The sequence below is a fragment of the Ochotona princeps genome, chromosome 22 (genome assembly GCF_030435755.1).
Source record: "Ochotona princeps isolate mOchPri1 chromosome 22, mOchPri1.hap1, whole genome shotgun sequence".
In the NCBI taxonomy this organism is placed as follows: domain Eukaryota; kingdom Metazoa; phylum Chordata; class Mammalia; order Lagomorpha; family Ochotonidae; genus Ochotona; species Ochotona princeps.
The window spans coordinates 15,558,222-15,577,197 of NC_080853.1; the positions used below are offsets into that span (position 1 = coordinate 15,558,222).

Sequence of the window (18,976 nt, forward strand, 5' to 3'; positions counted from 1 at the left end):
TGGCTCCTGATTTCAGATTGGTTCAGCTCCGACCATGGTGGCCACTTGAGAAATGAACCAGCAGATGGAAGATCTTTCTGTTTCTCCTTCTCTCTGCATATTTGCCTTTCCAATAAAAATAAAAAATAAATCTTAAAAAAAGGGAACTCTACCTCAAAAATTATAGTAAGCTTAAACAAATTAGTCAAAAAGTGGAGGTGCTTAGAGAATACAGAATAGCTCAATATACAAATATTTATAAAAGTGATTTAGTAACCACTGTTTCATATCCAAGAAACCCAACTTGTAATAAAATGTCCATGGAACAGATACAAAAACTAGCTACGTAGAAGACCACAAATAAAATCTCAAATTCAGAAAAGTGGTTGTTTTGCCTATTTTCTGTTAATAGAAGCAGAACACAAGTTTTAATTATCTGAAAATATGTAATGAAGCTAAGCAATACTACAGGAAATTGTTAACCTTCAAAAAAACAAATTTTTTTAAGCTTGGCAGTTAATTTTTATTAAGATTTTAATAAAAATAATAACTTCAAAAAAGTGTATATAAACTAAACACCTTTTTAAACTCAAAAAAGAAAATATAACCCTATAAAAATAAAAAAAGATTTTAATAAAAATAAATTTGAGTTGGCTTCCTATAAAAAGATACTCCACACTCCCAAAACATAAATTCCAGCTACCTCTAACAAGCTGGAGTGAAAAAGCAGACATTTAAAGATATTCTTAACAATAGGAATTATAAAAGAATCAGAAAGATTAGAAAATGAAAAGAGGATATGGAAAAAGAAGTGTAAGAATATAAGGATAATTTATTTTAATAGACTTGGAAGTCTGTATCAAATTGACATGTGTCTACAATATAACATACAAAATTGTCTAAAAACTTTATCAGTGATGACAGGAATCAAGGACTTGAGACAATGGAGAGCGATGTCATGGTCATGGATCTGAAGACTATTTCAAAGACTCAATTCTCCCCTAAAATAATCTCTATGATCAACACAATCCTCATCAAAATTCAAAGCAGGGTTTTTGCAGGAACTGACAGGCTGATTCTAAAATTTATATGGAAAGACCAGGAAGGAAAAAAAAAAAAAACAAACCCTAAGGAACCAATATAGTTCAACAATCTTGAAAAAGATGAACAAAGCCAGAGGACTTAGATTACATGATTTCAAGTCTTCACCTGTAGCTTTATTGAGTTGTAATAATCCAGACAGTATGGCACTGGGAAAGACAGACACATAGATCAACGGAAGCCAACAGAGAGCACGGGAATGGACCCCCACACACTCACACAAGACCAATTGATTTCTGACAAAGGTGTAAAAGCAGTGTAATGGAACATGGGAGGTCAATGCAATAACTGGTGCCAGCACTCGACATGTATATGCAAAAAACAAGTCAATACATAAATAAATACACCAAGAACTCCATGTTTCCCACCAAATAGCAAAAGTTAAAAATTAACCTATTAATATAAAGCCTAAAATGAAAACATCAAAAAGAAAAATATAGAAGATACTCTTTAAAATTCTGGGTCAGGTGAATACAGTTTATATGCAATAGCAAAAGCACAATTCATATGGGAAAAAAATGTTGAATTTAGATTTCAGCAGAGAAAGATTTACTCTTTAAAAGACACTGCCGGGGGCCCGGCGGCGTGGCCTAGTGGCTAAAGTCCTCGCCTTGCACTCCTGGGATCCTATATGGGCGCCGGTTCTAATCCCAGCAGCTCCACTTCCCATCCAGCTCCCTGCTTGTGGCCTGGGAAGGCAGTTGAGGACGGCCCAAAGCTTTGGGGCCCTGCACCCGCGTGGGAGACCCGGAGGAGGTTCCAGGTTCCCGGCTTCGGATCAGCGCACATCGGCGCGCACCGGCCCGTTGCGGCTCACTTGGGGAGTGAATCATCGGACGGAAGATCTTCCTCTCTGTGGCTCCTCCTCTGTGTATATCTGGCTGTAATAAAATGAATACATCTTTAAAAAAAAAAAAAAAAAAAAGACACTGCCGGGCCCGGCGGCTTGGCCTAGCAGCTGAAGCCCTTGCCTTGAACGTGCCAGGATCCCATATGGGCGCCGGTTCTAATCTCGGCAGATCCGCTTCCCATCCAGCTCCCTGCTTGTGGCCTGGGAAAGTAGTGCAGGATGGCCCAAAGCTTTGGGACCCTGCACCTGCGTGGGAGACCTGGAAGAGGTTCCACGTTCCCAGCTTCGGATCGGCACAGCACCCGCCGTTGCCATCACTTGGGGAGTGAATCATCGGACAGAAGATCTTCCTCTCTGTTTCTCCTCTCTGTATATCTGACTTTGCAATAAAAATAAATCTTAAAAAAAAAAAGACACTGCCAAAAAAGGAAAAGGTAAGGCACAGATTAGGAGTACAATATTTTCAAGCCATATATCTGACAAAGAATTGTATCTAGAACAAAGAATGGTTAAAAACTCCCCACCTAGACTTTAACAAAAAAGAGAAGAAAGGTTGTTATGTGTATGCAAAGATAGTCACCCACATCAGGTAAGTGCAAACAGAAACCACTACACACATTCACTCAAACACCAAGAGGTGGAGAGGGTAACGGGAGCCCAGTTGTTTGCTGCTAGGAATATGATATAATCACTTTGGAAACAGTCTGATGGTTTCCAACAGTCAACATACATCCGCAATATGTTCTAGTTATTCCACTCTTAGGTTTTCTTTCCAACGAGAAATGAAAACATGTTTTTCTAAAGATTTTTAGTGGCTTTATACATAATGACAAAAAACTGGAAGCCATCCAAATGTGCAGAACAGGTGAATAAACAAATGTAGAGATATGACAGAAAACACCAAGACAGAAAATTACACAAAATGAATCATAAAAACAATCTGTTGAATAACCATTTTACACAAAACATTCCATGTGATTTCATCTATATGAAATTCTGGAACCACAGGGGTTGACTGGGGCCAATGGCTAGGAGAGAGTTCATGGCAAAGGGGATCAAGAGAACTTACTTATAAATATGTTCTTCAAAAAGTTCATAGAAGAGCATAATATCAATACTGTATGCAGATTTGAAAGTTCTTTGCATTGAGGTAAAGTCCGTCCTCTCACCGATGCTATCCAGCAACCAAAATGTGTAGAGTAACCAAAAATGTGGTTACCACAATCAATGGACTTGCTTAATTTGAATAAATCTATTAAATTTAAAATATGATCCTCAGTTCAGCCATTGGAAAATGTAAGTTGTTTGCAGAAATGTGGCTATGGAAATTCATTTTTCCAACTGTAAATTTTATAGAACCTAAAGATTTGGCATGTCAGCTGAGATACAATGTAAAATACAAAGAATTTTGTGAATTACAAAAAAAAACGTGAATAGATCACTAATTAATTTTCCATATTGATAACTTATTAAAATACTTGGTGATATAATGAGCTACAATATGTTATTAGAAATGTTCCTCTTAACCTTTCTACAGTAGCTACCACCCAAAAGCTACCACCCACATGCGCCTTCCTCTGGAAAGTGCTATCCTAGATCTTTAAGGAAACAGTGCAGACAAAGGTGTGGACATGAACTCGAACTAAAACTGTACACTCAAAATGGGTACACTTTACTGTGCACACATTAAGTCTCAATAAAGCTGATAAATAGTAAACAATACAATATATGTATTTTTGTATGAGAAAGAAAATGAAAATGTCCTGTTTGTGTATAAATGAATCTAGTTTGTGATCTTTCCTTATCAGGCATGATAAGTAGGTCATATAAGCTTTCTACAAGCAAAAGTAAGCACTGCTCTTCAATAGGGTCCACTTCGCACATGGGGCCCTGAATATCTGCAAGGTACCAATTCTATGTAGTGCACCACTGCATCAGCCTTACACTTCACATGCTGACCTAACAAGGCACCTTCTCTGTGTTGTTGCAGTATTACATCAGACACTATACAGCCCAATTCCCTTAAAATGCCTGCACATATAGCAGTACTACCACCTTTGTTTTTCTCCCCCAGATGAAAAAAAAAAAGGGTCAGGAAGTTAGAGTGGTTAAAATAGCTCCCAAATATCCAGAGCAAGGAGGTGAGAGCGCCCTGTTCCACATCCACGTTTCCCTTAGTCCTGGGGAACATCCACCCATCCCACACCTGTCAACCCTGTGAACGGGCATCTCACAGCCGACAAATGGCTGGATCACAAAGTTGGGATTCATGCTTGGGGGCTGATGGGACCATAGGAAATTTTCTGAATTTCACATGTTACAGCTTCCCAGCCTTAAGTGGAGTCTTTCTGGAGACTCAGCAACTTGGCAGGTCTTACTACAAGATTAAGAAAGGTGCATACAGTAGGGAGGGGGAAAAATTCGCTCCCAATTAAACTTTACATTTGGGAGTCTGAAAAAGAAAAATAACAGAGAATAAAGAACGTGCAAATGAGAAAAAAGGAAGTGCTGAATCTGCGAATATAGCTAATTAATGCAAAGGAAAGAATTTCCCAGTAACTTCAGCACTCACAGATGAAAAGTTGGGAGATCCTAGAGAGACACGGTCTCTCGGCCTTTTGGTGTTCTTCCTTAATTAGCCGCCGGAATCTCAGCATTCCTGCTTGAATAATCCATATTTCTGGTTATTTATTCAGCTCCCCACTGCTACACATTACCAAGCCATATGTTACAGGAATACATCACTTCATATTTGCACTCAACCATCCAAAGGTACTGGCAGCTGAGACCTTTAAAGAGGATTAAGGAAAAGTCCCTGCAGGGTGTAGTTTTAAGATTAGGAGAACAAATACATCATCTTTTCTATGTTCATTTATTGATCTTTTTTTTTTTTTTAAATCAGCGTAAAAGACAAAGGGGGGGGGAGAAAAAAGACAGTGAGTGAGAGATCTTCCATTTCCTAGGTTACTCCTTTGAAATAGGCAAGGCTGGCCCAAGCCACGGCCAGGAACCCCAGACTCTATCTGGGATTCCCATATGGTTGGCAGGGGCCTAAGCACTTGAGCCATCAATTTGAATCATCAGTATCCCAAGTGATGGCTTAACCCACCACACCACAGAAATTCACCCCACGTGGAGCTTCTTTATTTGCTACCTGTTTGAGAGAAGGCGGCTTTTTTCAACAAAAGGCCAGGCAATCAGAAGGGCAAAGGAAATAAACAAAAGAGACAGACAGAGAGCGAAAAGCTAACAAAAACCAGATAAATGCTAAAGGCCTCTGAAGAATTTCCCATTTCTCTCTGCACTTTACAAAAGAATTTGTTTCTAAAAGTCAATTCCTCAAAGGAATACCTTTGACCAATCCACGCTCTCCTATACACTGGACAGACAAGGAGTTCACTGGGGCTCCTAGCCCCCCACAACTTTGACAAGGGAATTTTTTAGTGTGCTCTGTGGTGACCCTAAAGTTACTTTGAACCCAAAAATGTCCAGTTAGAATTTGTCTTAATAGCAGAACACTAAAAAATAACCTCAAAACCAATAAGAGAAGCATCCTATATAAGTTACTGTCTCCTTGAGCCCACTTTGTGCATACTGAAAACTCATAAAGACACATCACAGCGTTTGGGGACAGCGTGTTCAACTTCCAAAGGAACAGAACAGAAAATCAGGCACAAGGAATGGGAAGGCCTAGAAAGGTGTTCAAAACAAGAAAACAATTACAGGAAAGCAGGCTGGAAGAGAATACATATGCCAAGACAGGCTGTGTTTGGATGATAGCACTCTTTTGCTGGTTTGTTTGTTTTCTTGTTAGCTTCAGGAAGCAGGAATTTTCTTAGTTATTTCTGTGTAAGCCTAGCACGCAACACACAACCTTATCAATGTTTCAACCACAGTTCTGCCTGTCTGTATTCTAAATTACATTTGGTAAATGTCTATCAAATTAATAGGAGGAAAAAAAAAACTCCAAAAGAAATATCTCAGTTAAACAGTTTTCAGGCATACAGTTGTACATGAATAGAAATTTCAAGACAGTAGACTCTGGCTCAGTTACATAAAGAACAGTTCCAGGATGACTGGGGTATGTTTAGAAGTATGCAAACAGGCTCTATTATGTTTCAACTAACAAAGAAAAAAAAAAGGCTACCCCTTGATCCTACACCCTGGGCATACCTGCTCACCCCCACCCACATGTATCTCTTCTCTCTGCTAGGCAGATTTCTCAAAAAAGCTATTTATATAAGCTACCTCTCCCTTTTGCTTCCAACTTGAGGATGCTGTGAAGTAACTGTGAAATTAGCATTATACACTCTCTAAGGAATTGGAGCATAAGAAAAGATATACAAAGAAAGTCCTATAAACAAAACTTCTGGAACTATCTTGCACATTTCATATTTTCTATATTGGGGATATAGCATATGCACAACTCATTAAATGTATTAAGTGAAAAACATGAATGACATCCTGTCAATAGCAAAAATATCAGCAAACATGTGTCATAGACAGTCCCATCACGTATCTACAGAAAACTGAGCTAAATCTGGATCTCAACACAGTGTAAATTTAGAAATTAATGGCCAGATTTCCCCCAAAAACAAGAGTATAAGAAACAGTAAAATTATAACTCCCTTCAAGGCAGCAGTTATAAGACCAACTGATGCAACCACTGGGTAGAACAGACCAAAATTGACTTTTAGTTCAGCTACTCTGGCTTTAGGGAAGACCACACCCCCAGCCCCCGCATTCCCTGCCTCTGGGACCCGGATGGAGTGAAGCCCCCAACCCCGCGGTCCTGTAGGGATGGGTGAGCCGGCGATGAGGAACACACCTGAGCATGAGGTTCATGAGCTGCAGCCCCTCGCCCTTGAGGAAGCGCTCCCGGTTGGAACTGAGCATGAGGCAGGAGCAGAGTGAATCAAACAGGTTCTCCATCATCTCCTGCTCCTCAGCTGTACTGGGATTGTGCCTTTTAAAAACCTGTCAGGGAAAGACCACACACATAAAATCATGGGGCCATCAGGGAATGTCTTTATAGCCACCAGCCAACAACTGCCAAAGCCTGCCTTCTGGGATCTCCCTGCCAGGGAGAACGGCAGGTCACCTAACAGAGTTTGCATGGGGTTGGATTTTGAAGTAAGTGGGCTTTCTGCCTCATAGGTAGTAAGTACCAGTTCACTGAGCAGAATAAAATACACAACTGACCACTGGGTCCATGAGAGACTGACAGTTCCAGGCAAGAGGGTTTTTCAAAAGCAACAGCAAACCAAATGAAACATTCTGACTACGCAATACAGTACAAGTGCAAAAAACCCCTTCACTACACAAATAGCCAAGTGGATGAAGCGAGCGCCCCTGAAATGATCCACCAGGCCAAGAAAGAACTTGGCCAGTTGCACTCAATGCTCTCATTTGTGCACCCCAGCACAGGTCATCTCCTTCCCTTCTAAAAGCAGCTGCAATAGAGGGGCAAGCTGTGGCCCAGGAAGGGGAAGGTTCCTAACGACAGGGCCATTGAACTACACGGGAAGGGCTTGGAGCAGACACTTTCTCTCTGCCTGCAGAGTGTGCCACAGGAAGAGGAAGCCATTTAGTGGCACAGGCACACCCCTCCAAGTGACTGAGCTAATCCAGCATCTTAAGAGGAGGAGGATGACTTCTTAGAACTGGAAGCATTCACATTTCCCAGCTCTATTTTTGGGGTGGAGGCCAAGCCGCTATGGCTGCTGGCACCCAGACGGAAGCCGTCTGCAAACTGACATCTTTGACGCTCCCAACACTCTAAAGATTGCATCCAAATGGTGCCTTTTAGTCCTGTTTTTGGAATAACACAGATGAGGTTTGTTAGAAGAAATCTTCAGTGTTTTCAGCATGCCAACAGAAGAACATTTCGGCTGGATTTCTATTTTTTCCACAAATGGCAGTTTCTCAGTTCTCATTCCAGATGCCAATGCCTGGGGCTTCCCTATCCTCCTTCTGTGTCCTCTACCCCATGGCTTTCTGATCTGGACCCTAGGGAACAGACTCCACCTTAGTGGCACATGGAAAGCAAAGGAGGAGCAGAAGCTTGGAGATGGGTCAAGTGAAAGTCATTTGGGATTCCTGGCCCGAGGGGTACATTTCTTCTGGAACATAGGGACAGTCAATGTCACGGACACAGGGACACCTGGTCACCAAAGGGCAAGTGACCACAAGCAGGACAAGAAGGCCACTTTCACCCTGCCGACGAGCTCCAGGTGCCCCTTATCCCTTGGCTCAACCCTTCGCGTCTTGTCCGACTCCACCCCCTCATTGAAAGTGACCCGTGCATCTCCATGGCGAACAGGAAATGTAAGAATTACTCACGGATAACTGCTGAAGAAGCACATCGATTCCATCTAGCTCCCCGAGCAATTCCCTGTTTTCTAAAAGGGGGAAAAACAGAGGAAGAGAGAGAGAAAAAAAAATGAAGCTAACTGTCAGATTTTACAGCCGTCTAACACTGATACATCAGCAAACAAAATCAATACGGCCTGACAGAGTACAAAAGCTGCACAGAGAGCGAGAGAGGGGAAGCTAGGGGATGCCAAAGGCAAACAGCTTGCTGTCATGATGTGCAACAAGCCCGGCTCCTATCCTAGTGGAATATCAATACAGACAGGAAGCCTCACCATCGTTGTCCTGGAGCAGGATGGCTAGCACTTCACTGCAATAGAGTTTGTTGGCGTCGAAGGGCATCTTTGCCTATAGGGAAATCCAAGAAATGAGAAAAACCATTATAGGTTTGGCTTCCTTTCCCAGGTCAAATGTTTCATAAGTGGTAAGAACTGATTTAAAGGAAAGCAGAAGTCAGAAAGGAAAGGTGGACACAACAGTTCTCTCTAATGGACAGCACCTCTGCCGTGAAGCCTTCCCAGATTGCCTGTTTTTAGTCCAGAGACGTAGGTGTGTCTCATCTTCAAGGCAAATGAACTGTGAAGTGTTCTGAACTTTTTTTTAAAGACTAAGACTCCTAAAGCTTCATTCACAAGGCAGACTGTTACGTGGAACATTAGCCGACATAAGATAAGTGAAAAGAAAGCCATTTCTGAATGTATTTCTATAAAGTAGTTCTTTCTGGATTTTTTAATGCTTAAAATTTAATAAGAAATCATAAACCTATCTGCCTGTATGCCATAATCTGCCTACTATTTAAAAAGGAAACCACATTAAATATGCAAAAATGTGTTAATATTTTAACACCCAAATTACTACCCACAATTCTTTCCCCGCTGTGTGCTGTGTTCCTTGGCGTTCTGGAGGGGACGTGTGTCCCGCACAGATGCTCTGTCATGGCCATCCACAGCGCTGCTTCTGCTGTGGGGCCTGCGTGGCTCACCATGAACAGTGGCCCTTGGACACCAGTGTATGGAGAGGACTGAGCCTCGTCAATGTGTTTTTATTTTCGGCACCTGTGATTCTTAAAATGCAGGCACATGGACAACGATTATTAATCAGCAGTGGCCTTTGCTACCGACCCAGCTCCTGAAATGACAAATAATGTCTATACCTGGAAAGGACAGAGCAAGTGTTTATCTTGGAACTAACACTTCTATCACCTTGGCGCCATTCACGGTTCTGTTTGGACATTGATTTTGTACTTAACAGGAGAGTGTGGTGCCTAATCAAGCTGTGCTCTGCAACATTTCAGTGCACGTCTTTCGTGTCAAGACTGAGTGAGTCCCTCAGGACTGCAGGCGGCTGACCAGGTATGACCCATCTGAGGTTAAAAGATCTGTAAATGCCAGGTCTTACATGCGCTGACTGCAAGGCATGGTCCCCGGGCAAGCTCGAGGCCTTGTTTCAAGAGATGCAGGATCACACACTGCAGGGGCTTCACCACAATGTGGTGAATTTCACTTTAAGAAAAAGGAATTTAAGACACAAAAGTGGAATGCCAAAGGGCGAGTGTCTACCCGAAACAAGAACTTGCTAATAAAACCTCGTGTTCAATTATTTATGTACCAAATGTGACTAGGAAATGTTAAATGATTTAAACCATACCAACTCATCTGAAGCTTTTCAAGGGCCAAATGTGTGTGAAATAACATGCCCTTCGTGGGAGAAGCCAAGACGTGAGGCTCCAACAGCCATGAGCTTTTTGGTTCCAGTGCCTCCTTTTGTTTGGCTTTATAAGCGCCTGTCTCCACAGTGGGGGAGGGGAGAGTTCTTCCCTTTCTTTGTGTAAATACTTACTGGGCACTTGCTATGTGCCAGAAACACAGAATTCCACACAGCAGCAAACAAATGAATTGGATCTTGTCCACTATTAGGACACTTTAAAATGTCACACTTTAAAATGTTCAAATTAGTTTCAGTAAACAGTACAAGTGAAGGAAAAACAAAAATCAAAACACACACACAAAAAAACCATGGATCTGGGAATCACAGACCTGAGCTTGATCCCTGAGCACACATTACTCCATAGCTCCCACACCCTGTGGGGGCCAAGGCAGCTGGGGAACCGCTGGGAACTCACACCAACACCTGACACCTGCTGACTACCACACCAACTACTAGCTCTGGGTGCGTTTCTTTTAATGACATCACATGCCTGTGGAGCAAGGTTTTGGTAGTTGCTGTGATTGTGAGAACAATCAATATGGAATAGGAATGAGCGGTATACGATCTGATTTCAAGGTTTGAGGGGTTGTGCAGTTCCCCCCAAGATGCACACATCCATCAGAAAATAGCTATGCTAGTTAAGATTTATGTGAATATTTTTTTCAATCAGCCACTAAACTGTTAGGGTGTAAATATACCTTGTTGGGACCTAAAAGCTTGAAGAAGTAGGGCTGCTAGGTACTTTTCAGCATGGGGTAGGGAGAGCACTGTAAAACAAACAATGTACTGTGACACTGGAGCACCATGAGCCAGCAATGGGAATCTGTGACTTTACACTTCTTGGTATCTTCTTCCTTGTCTGCAAAGCGGAAACACAAAAACCAAACCACATAAAAACAAAACCACACACATACACAGACACAGACACAACACAAAAACCAACTTCTTCAGTGAGCTATTAAGAAAATAAACAAGGTAATATGAAAGTACCTAATACACAGTAGGTATTGCCAGTTTTTCTAATGACCAGCTACGTGATCTTGGTCAGATGACTGTGCTGCACTAACCGCTTTCTCTTATGCCCGATGCTGATCAATGCCATCCTCCCCTGCAGAGGCTGCAGTCAGACAACTGGCGTACTTACACAGAACAGGCACCCCCAGCTGAGTCCCTCTCCACTGAGACTTCTCCGTGCCCCTAGGAAATCCCCATGGCTTGCTGTATGACCCCACAGAGTTCCTAATTTACTCAAAAGCAAAAACTGCAACAGTATTAAGTCATAATTGTCACTTTTTGCTTAAGGTGTAAGCCCTGTGGAAAACTGGCACACAGGAGGCATCTATTGAGCAAACCAGATGGGTGTGGCCACAGAACTCTGGGACACTCACAGGCACCCGGGCCCCACCCTCAAAGGCTCTCCCAGCACTGCCCCTGTGGCTTGAGGAAGACATTTTCCTTTCTCTGGGATTCTTGCCTCATCTGCCGACCGTGGCAGGCGTGAGGAGGGCAGGGCAGCTGCACTCTCTGGGTGGGGTTCTAAGTGCAGGTTAGATGACACCGCAGGTGACAGGCAGGCAACACGTCAGCCCTGCATTGCCGGGGTGGGGGGGTAGGGGCGGGGAAGCTTAGTGATGATGAGGGGGACAATGACCATGTATTTTAATTCTGTGGGACAGACATCCAAGAAGCTAGGCTGGGCAGGCAGGCAGGAACTAATCTTCTATGTCTATAATCAAAGACAAAACTGATCCTGGAAATGTTATTTCTGTTTAAATCTCAGCCAGAAATTGCTCGGCACCATACTGCCAAATGACAGCACCATCCAGCCAAAAGGAGACAGAATTCCTTCAGCAGCTGTGGGCTCCTGAATCTTGCAAAGGTAAGCAGTGGGACTGGGGCTCGCAGGGCTTTCTTCATCGCAGTGACCTGACCATCCCAGTCTTTCAGCTGTCACGGTAATTACAGACTCAAGCCTAGGTTTGGACTCAGCATGTGGCAGCCTTGAATAAAATTAAACTTCACCTTTTGGGGAGCCGCTGTTTTGCTGGAGAGTACAAAACAATTATGCTACCACCCGCAGCCAGAAGCTGTAGGTTCTATCTGCAGCTCACCTCCGGCCCCTGGAACACACAGGGCAGGCTGAGACACAGCTACAGCCCTGTACAAAACTGTCAGAGCAGATTGTGCATGGCAAAATCACAACCCCTGGTCCTAGGAGGCTAAGGACTTTAGCCTCAGCCAGTTGTCCATGCGGTATAACCTAGCCAGTTCTCTATTCATTAACTCATACACTGAATGTGTGATGACTTCTCCATTCATTAATGCATTCAGGAACTCATTAGCGCCAAGCAGTTGAACGTGTGGTATAATCTGGCTGATTCTCCCTCCATTCATTAACTCACACTAAAACTTCTGAAGAATTTTTTAAACTGGGAAACAAAGGAAAATATAACTTTGTTTCTTCAGAAAAGTAAACTTCTACATTATTTTTGCTATTTTTAATAGTACATGATATCCTAATAAGATAATATTCTCCGTTAAAAAAAAAAAAAGTGGAATGTGAGGCAGTGTCCCTCACATCACTGTCACCTGCTTAGCTGCTCACCCATGTAATGCAGTTACCTGCAGTGAGTTTTTTTTTTTTTTAAAGATTTATTTATTTTATTACAAAGTCAGATATACAGAGAGGAGGAGAGACAGAGAGGAAGATCCTCCATCTGATGATTCACTCCCCAAGTGAGTCGCAACGGCCGGTGCGCGCCGATCCGAAGCCAGGAACCAGGAACCTCTTCCGGGTCTCCCACGTGGGTGCAGGGTCCCAAAGCTTTGGGCCGTCCTTGACTGCTTTCCCAGGCCACAAGCAGGGAGCTGGATGGGAAGTAGAGCTGCCGGGATTAGAACCGGCGCCCATATGGGATCCCGGGGCGTTCAAGGTGAGGACTTTAGCCGCTAGGCCATGCCGCCGGGCCCCCTGCAGTGAGTTTTATCTTCAATAGAACCAATTAGTGAGGTTTTGAGTATGAAAAAAAAAATTCTTGGATATCTCTATACAGGGTTAGGTTGAGTGTATAAGAGAAATTCAAGACCAAATGCCTGTCACCAAAGTGTCACTCACTTAAAGAATCAGGCACCACAGGCTGCATAAACATGAGAGGATCAGAGATAGCAAGGCTTGGAATAAGCAGTCTGGACATCAGCACCCGGGAGCCTTGGTTCTCAGACTTCAGCTTCAATCAGAACCATGAGGAAGACTTGTTAGAACAGATTGCTGGGCTCGGCAGTCAGTCTCACAGACTTGGGAGGGCCCACGTGGACCCAGGGATTTGCATTTTGAATAAGTTGCTAGGTGATGCCTGAGCTGGGAACCACATTTTGAGAACAACCAGGGAGGAGATGCCAATATAACAGAGATCCAATCTTTGCTCTTCAGAATTTAAAGCTATCTGGAGAAAGAAAATAAGCATACACGACAACATCAAAGTCAGCCGGTGATGGGATTATTCCTTTGCCGACCAAGGGAAGAGACTACGAGCGTGGGAGTCTCAAGTTACAGGCACACAGTAGAACCCAGATCTACCATCTCTCCTAAGAGAATAACTAGGAAAGAAAGAAATAGAGGAAAGAAAGAGTGCAGTGAAGACCGGAGGCAAGCAGTGCTGCAGAAGGATGTATGAAAGGACCAGAACCGTGGCATAGCCAGTAAAGCTGCTGCCTGTGAAACCAGCATCTTACAGGGTACCAGTTTGTGTTCTGGCTGCTCCACTCCTTGCTAAGGGCCTGGAAAAAGCAGTGGAGCATGATTCAAGTGTTTGGGTCCCTGAATCCCACGTGGGAAATCCAGATGAAGCTCCTGGCTTTGACTTGGCCTAGGGCGGGCCACTGGAACCATCTGGCAAGTGAACCAGCAGATGGAAGTGGGCTCTCTGGCTCTCCCTCTCTCTATATAACTCTACATTTCAAAATAAAGAAATATTTAAAAATTAAAAAATAATAAAGGACACATGAAGAAAATCCTGGAGACTAGTTTTTATCTTAGTTCCTTCTCTCATTAGCTACACTCATATGAGTTTAGACAAGGCACTTCATTTGCATAGTTCTAACTTTTCATTTTTTATCTGTGAAAGAACCAATAACTTTCAGTTCTAAAGATGATGAAGGATGTGTGGAGGAATAGGGCTGTAAGCTGTCTCATGAAGGTTGTGTATCATTTAGAACAGAGAAAGAAGAAATGGGTTCTGTTACAGCCAAGGAGTGTGAGCCAAGCCAGGCCCAGAGGTCAAAATAACTTTGACTTCTGCAAAGTAGGGTAGATAAAATAGATTACATAAAGTTACTAAAGGCCAATGTTTCAAACATTCAGAATTGGAAAGGTCAGACTGGGTCAGCTGACAGGCAGAGAAGGTGAAGGAGAGGCCCTAGCATCCCTGCAGACAGGTTCTTGAATGAAAATGGGCAACAAGCTTCACAGTTTGAGACTGGGGGAACTTAGCAGTGGCTGTACCTTAGAAGCACAGGTGGAACTTACCCACAGACCAGAGACAGGCAGGCTGAATAGGTGTGGGGTAGAACCAGAACACATATTTACTAAAGTGCAGCCAGTGGATTTTAACACAAAGCCAGAGCTGGAATGCATGGCAGACAAACCATAACCACTGAAAAGGAACACCCCAGTGGATATTCACAATAAGCCCAGGACTCCGGAAGGTCAGGGAATGTGGTTGAAAAAACAGTAGTCCACTAGTCCAGGGAATACTTCCCAGTTACACAGCCAAAGAGGAAATGTCAGGGTCTGAGTCCGGCATGCAACTCCGAGGACTCATGATGCTAACCGTGACGATCAATTGCACAAAGTGCTTCCCCAGATTGTGAGAAATTAAGGGCAAGGCATTGCTCTCAAAGCTGTTCCTTCTTGCTGGCTTCACCCCTAAGCAAGATTTTCATTCATGTTCTCGGCAGCACAGGATATCTCTACAGGAACTTGTGGACTAGAAAAATCACCAAATAGCATCTTAATGCTTATATACCCTGAAACCTTTCCAAACAGTTTGAGAGATAGCGACATGGCTGTTTATGCCTGGAGGATTACACAAACACTGTGCTGCAAGGGCAGAGTCCATTGCTTGCCAGACTATCAAACGGGCCCTGTATCACTATCATAAGAATAATGGAATTCAAGTCACAGAGCCAAAGGTCTCAATTTCCCTCCTTTTGTTACTAATCCAGAGAAAAACAAAGCATTCTGGAAAGTATCAAAACCTTGTGAAAGGCTGAGGAGCCTTATTTTCTGGATGGCTCTAATGTAATAGAAAACAAAATTGGCCTGACTTCACAGACACAATGATTATTGAGTCACTTTTTATATTTTAAGTTTAGGGTCCCAACCTGTGGCTATGCCATTAACTACTGGGGTAGCTGCCATCCACTCCATCCCTTTGCGTTCCATTTTTCACTCCTCCACTGCTCATTCAGTTGGAGAATAAAAATGACTATTGAAAAAAGAAGAAACTAAGTTTAGGGAGTAGCAAAGGGAATTACATGGGAAAAACAAGTGTAGCTCTAAACCCAAAAGACATCTAGAGTTCAATAAAGACAAAGGAAGTAGGAAGGATGATAAGGCATCAATTAACCACCTGCTGAGCTCAGGCTAAAAGCAGTCAGGGTGGCATTTGGGGGGAGGCACAGTCCACTGAACTCTGCCAGGCACATGTGTGTCAGCTGGTATAACTGAGTCTCTTCATGTCAATATGATATAAGTGCATGTCACAAACTTACTGGGGACAAATGATTATTAATATATAATATCAAGGGTATACTGATGTTATATTAAGGTAATCATCTATTACATATAAAAATACGACTAATAAGTAGGATTGGGGAAGCTCTAGACTGTGAGAGGGAAAAGTAAGGTAAAGGTTGTCCCTTGGCTCTGCCATGGCAATGGAGGATAAACCTGACCCAACTGCCCCAGCTCTTCTGGAATTCTGACAGTGAAGCACAGGAAGGCCATGACTGCCCAGAGAAGCACTCCCCCTACAAGTGTGTCTCTCCTTCTCAGCAAAAAGTGGAATCCTTGCCTGCCCAATGACCACTGCAGTAGCACACAGGCAGCTCCAAATGGCCTCCCACCTTATCTGTGGTCAAACCTCTTTTAAGAAGCTCTTGCCTCTTCTCCTTTTCTCTGTAGGACAGCAGTCATTGTTTAAAAGATGATCAAAAACAATAAGCTAAGAAAGAGAGTGAACAATTCTACAGAACCATGGTAATGGATCAATTCCATTGCCAGGAATTTATCTTACAGACAAGCCAAGACAAGTGCGCAAGCAAAGAACAGTATGCTTGGCATCTGAGACCAGGATGTAGTTGTTTGCTCCTGCCTTATAAACACATAAAATAATAATTTTAAAAACTATGTATATATGAGGATAGTCACTGCAGGACTGGTACAACAGTAAAAACCCTATAAATACAGCAAGTATTGAGTAAATTTTGGTGTTTATGTATAGGGGACAACTGCGCAACCATTAGGACAGTGGAAAAAAATATACCTGCTTAAAAAATAGCGTACATCTGTAAAAAACACATACATACTTTCTCCTATATTTGTACATAAGATTCTAATTCTGGAATAATAGACATCATCTTGCTAACAGGAACTGCCTCTGGGAAGTGGAACTAGAGGGTATCAGGAGAGGGGAATTCTACTTTCCTTTCTTTAAAAAAAAAAAGGTTTATTTTTATTGGAAAATTAGATTTACAGAGAGAAGGAGAGAGAGAAAGAAAGATCTTCCGTCCACTGGTTCACTCCCTAAGCAGCCAGAACAGCCAGAGCTGAGCCGATCCTAAGCCAGAAGCCAGGAACTTCCTCCAGGTGTCCCATGTGGGTACAGGGTCCCAAGTCTTTGGGCCGTCCTTGACTGCCTTCCCAGGCCACAAGGAGGGAGTTGGAAGGGAAGTGGAGATGCCAGGACACAAACCGGCACCCATATGGGATCCTGGCACATGCAAGGCGAGAACTTTTAGCCACTACTAGCTACTGTGCTGGGCCCTCTACCTTCCTTTTTACGTATTCTGTATCCTGTGAATTTGTTTCTACTATCATGCTTGTGTTATTTTCAAAGGTACTAAAGCTACTTTTCAAGGCTTTCCTTGGTGTGCGTGCATGGCACAGTGGTTAACACACCAAGAGAGTACTTGGGCTCAAGTCCTGGCTCCTGATTCCAGCTTCAGTAGATAAAAGATCTTTCTCTCTAAAAAAATAAAATAAATAAAAGAAAGGCTCCTCTTTTAAAACAAAAAAGGAGAAGTAAATAAGAGGAGATAAGATCCCATTGCCCTGGGATGAGCAGCAAGCAGGCCTGGGGCTGGGGTCAGGGCTGCTGTCCACAGGGCCAGGCTTACCTTCAGTCTCTTCAACAGCCACTGCAGAAGCCCCTGCTGCGCAGCCTCCGTGCACATCTCGGGCCGGAACTCAGCCATGTTCTCCACGATAGCTGAAGCGGGGAGACAGACAGTGGTCAGTGGGGAGGGCAGCTCCAGGAGGGCTGCACCAAGCCCACCTCCCAAGACAAGCACTTCAATCCTCTCCCCACTTTTCTGCATTCCACCCAGCCAGGCACTGTGTTGTCATTTTTAGATGAACTGGGCAGTTGCTATGATTTGTTTTTTGTGTTTTTTTTTTTTTGTCTTTTGAGTTAGGCTATACAAGCAAAGGTTGTAAGTGAAAATGATGACATTCATAAAAGGGATAAGTGATTGATTTCCAGCACTAATGGCACTGGCACTGGAGCAGAACCCACAGAAAGGTGGCTCTCTGCTTGAGTGGGCCTGCTCAGCTCCAAGCATTAGCAGAGTCCCAGAGGCCTCTAACTACAGCAATGGGAAGCTGGGCTGCAGCAGCAGGAACCAGTCAGGGGATGGTCAGTTCAGAGTCTCTTCCCAGCCTGATTCACTCGTCCTCAGTTCTTCTCTGCATCATGTGGGAACAAGGACATGGCAAGTGAGGCTGGTCTGACCTTTTTAATTACAGAAAGGGAAAGGCAATGCTGCCACAGAGAGCTGCCAGGTGCTAGGATGTATATATAACTGGCACTGCTGTGTCCAACAAAGGGCTCTTCAGATTTGAGGAAATAAATACTGAAATGAAGCAACTGAATCACTGTGATACCAGAAAGAAGACCATCTAACCCACAACCAGAAAAAAAAAAAAAAAAAGCCACCAGCATCCCCTGTGGGCACTGGTGACAGTCCCGGATGCCTGACTTCCAATCCAGCTCCCTGCTTAACGCCTTGGGAGAGGAGTGGAGGATGGCTCATGTCCTTGGGCCCCTGTACCCACTTGGGAGACCTGAGAGGCTCCTGGTTTCCCAGCTTTGGACTGGCACAGGTCTGGCTATGGACCAATTGGAGAGTGATCTAGCAGATGTAGATCTCTCTCCTACTCTTCGTCTCTCCCCCTATCCCTATAACTTTGACCTGCAGGCCTTGATGCCTCCAGAGCTCTCATTTCCCCCAAGGTCCCTTGCACTCCATTATCGCAGAGAAAGTTGCTGTCATACAGCAGATAAAGCTCTGTGTTCACTACACACAAGGCCAGAGCATGCCGAGTGTGCAGTGTGAAGGAGGAGAGGCTACAGAAGTTGCCACACCTCCTGTCTTCTCCCTCCCTCCTTCGCCTACCATTGGCCTCATCAATACAACTTCAAGGAGTGGGCAGCCCCCTGGAGAGTGGGAGGATAAAGCTGTGGAAACAGAGCAGCAATGAGACCCCAGAGTGATGAATATCAGCACAATATCCTCAATGGCTTTCCAGATCTTCTAGGAAAAATCAACTTACTTATTTCAATCTCCTATGCTTGCTTCTTATCGCCCACTGGAGGAAATACCAAGTTTCTTGCTGGAGTTTACAAAATCTTCCCCCATTTGAACAAACAAGCTCCTCCAGTCCCAACCCCCATTACATCATGACAT

At 43.5% G+C, this 18,976-nt stretch overlaps 1 protein-coding gene across 1 annotated transcript in view; it reads right to left on the reverse strand.

Annotated features, from left to right (window-relative positions):
• Nucleotides 1–18,976, reverse strand: part of CTNNBL1 (catenin beta like 1) — a 157,664-nt gene that overhangs the window by 68,585 nt on the left and 70,103 nt on the right. Inside the window, exons 7-10 of the mRNA XM_012927152.2 lie at nt 17,408–17,499; nt 8,578–8,650; nt 8,273–8,331; nt 6,759–6,907 (exon numbers count right to left, since the gene is read on the reverse strand). Coding sequence (XP_012782606.2) covers nt 6,759–6,907; nt 8,273–8,331; nt 8,578–8,650; nt 17,408–17,499 — 373 coding nt within the window. The remainder of the gene's footprint in view (nt 1–6,758; nt 6,908–8,272; nt 8,332–8,577; nt 8,651–17,407; nt 17,500–18,976) is intronic.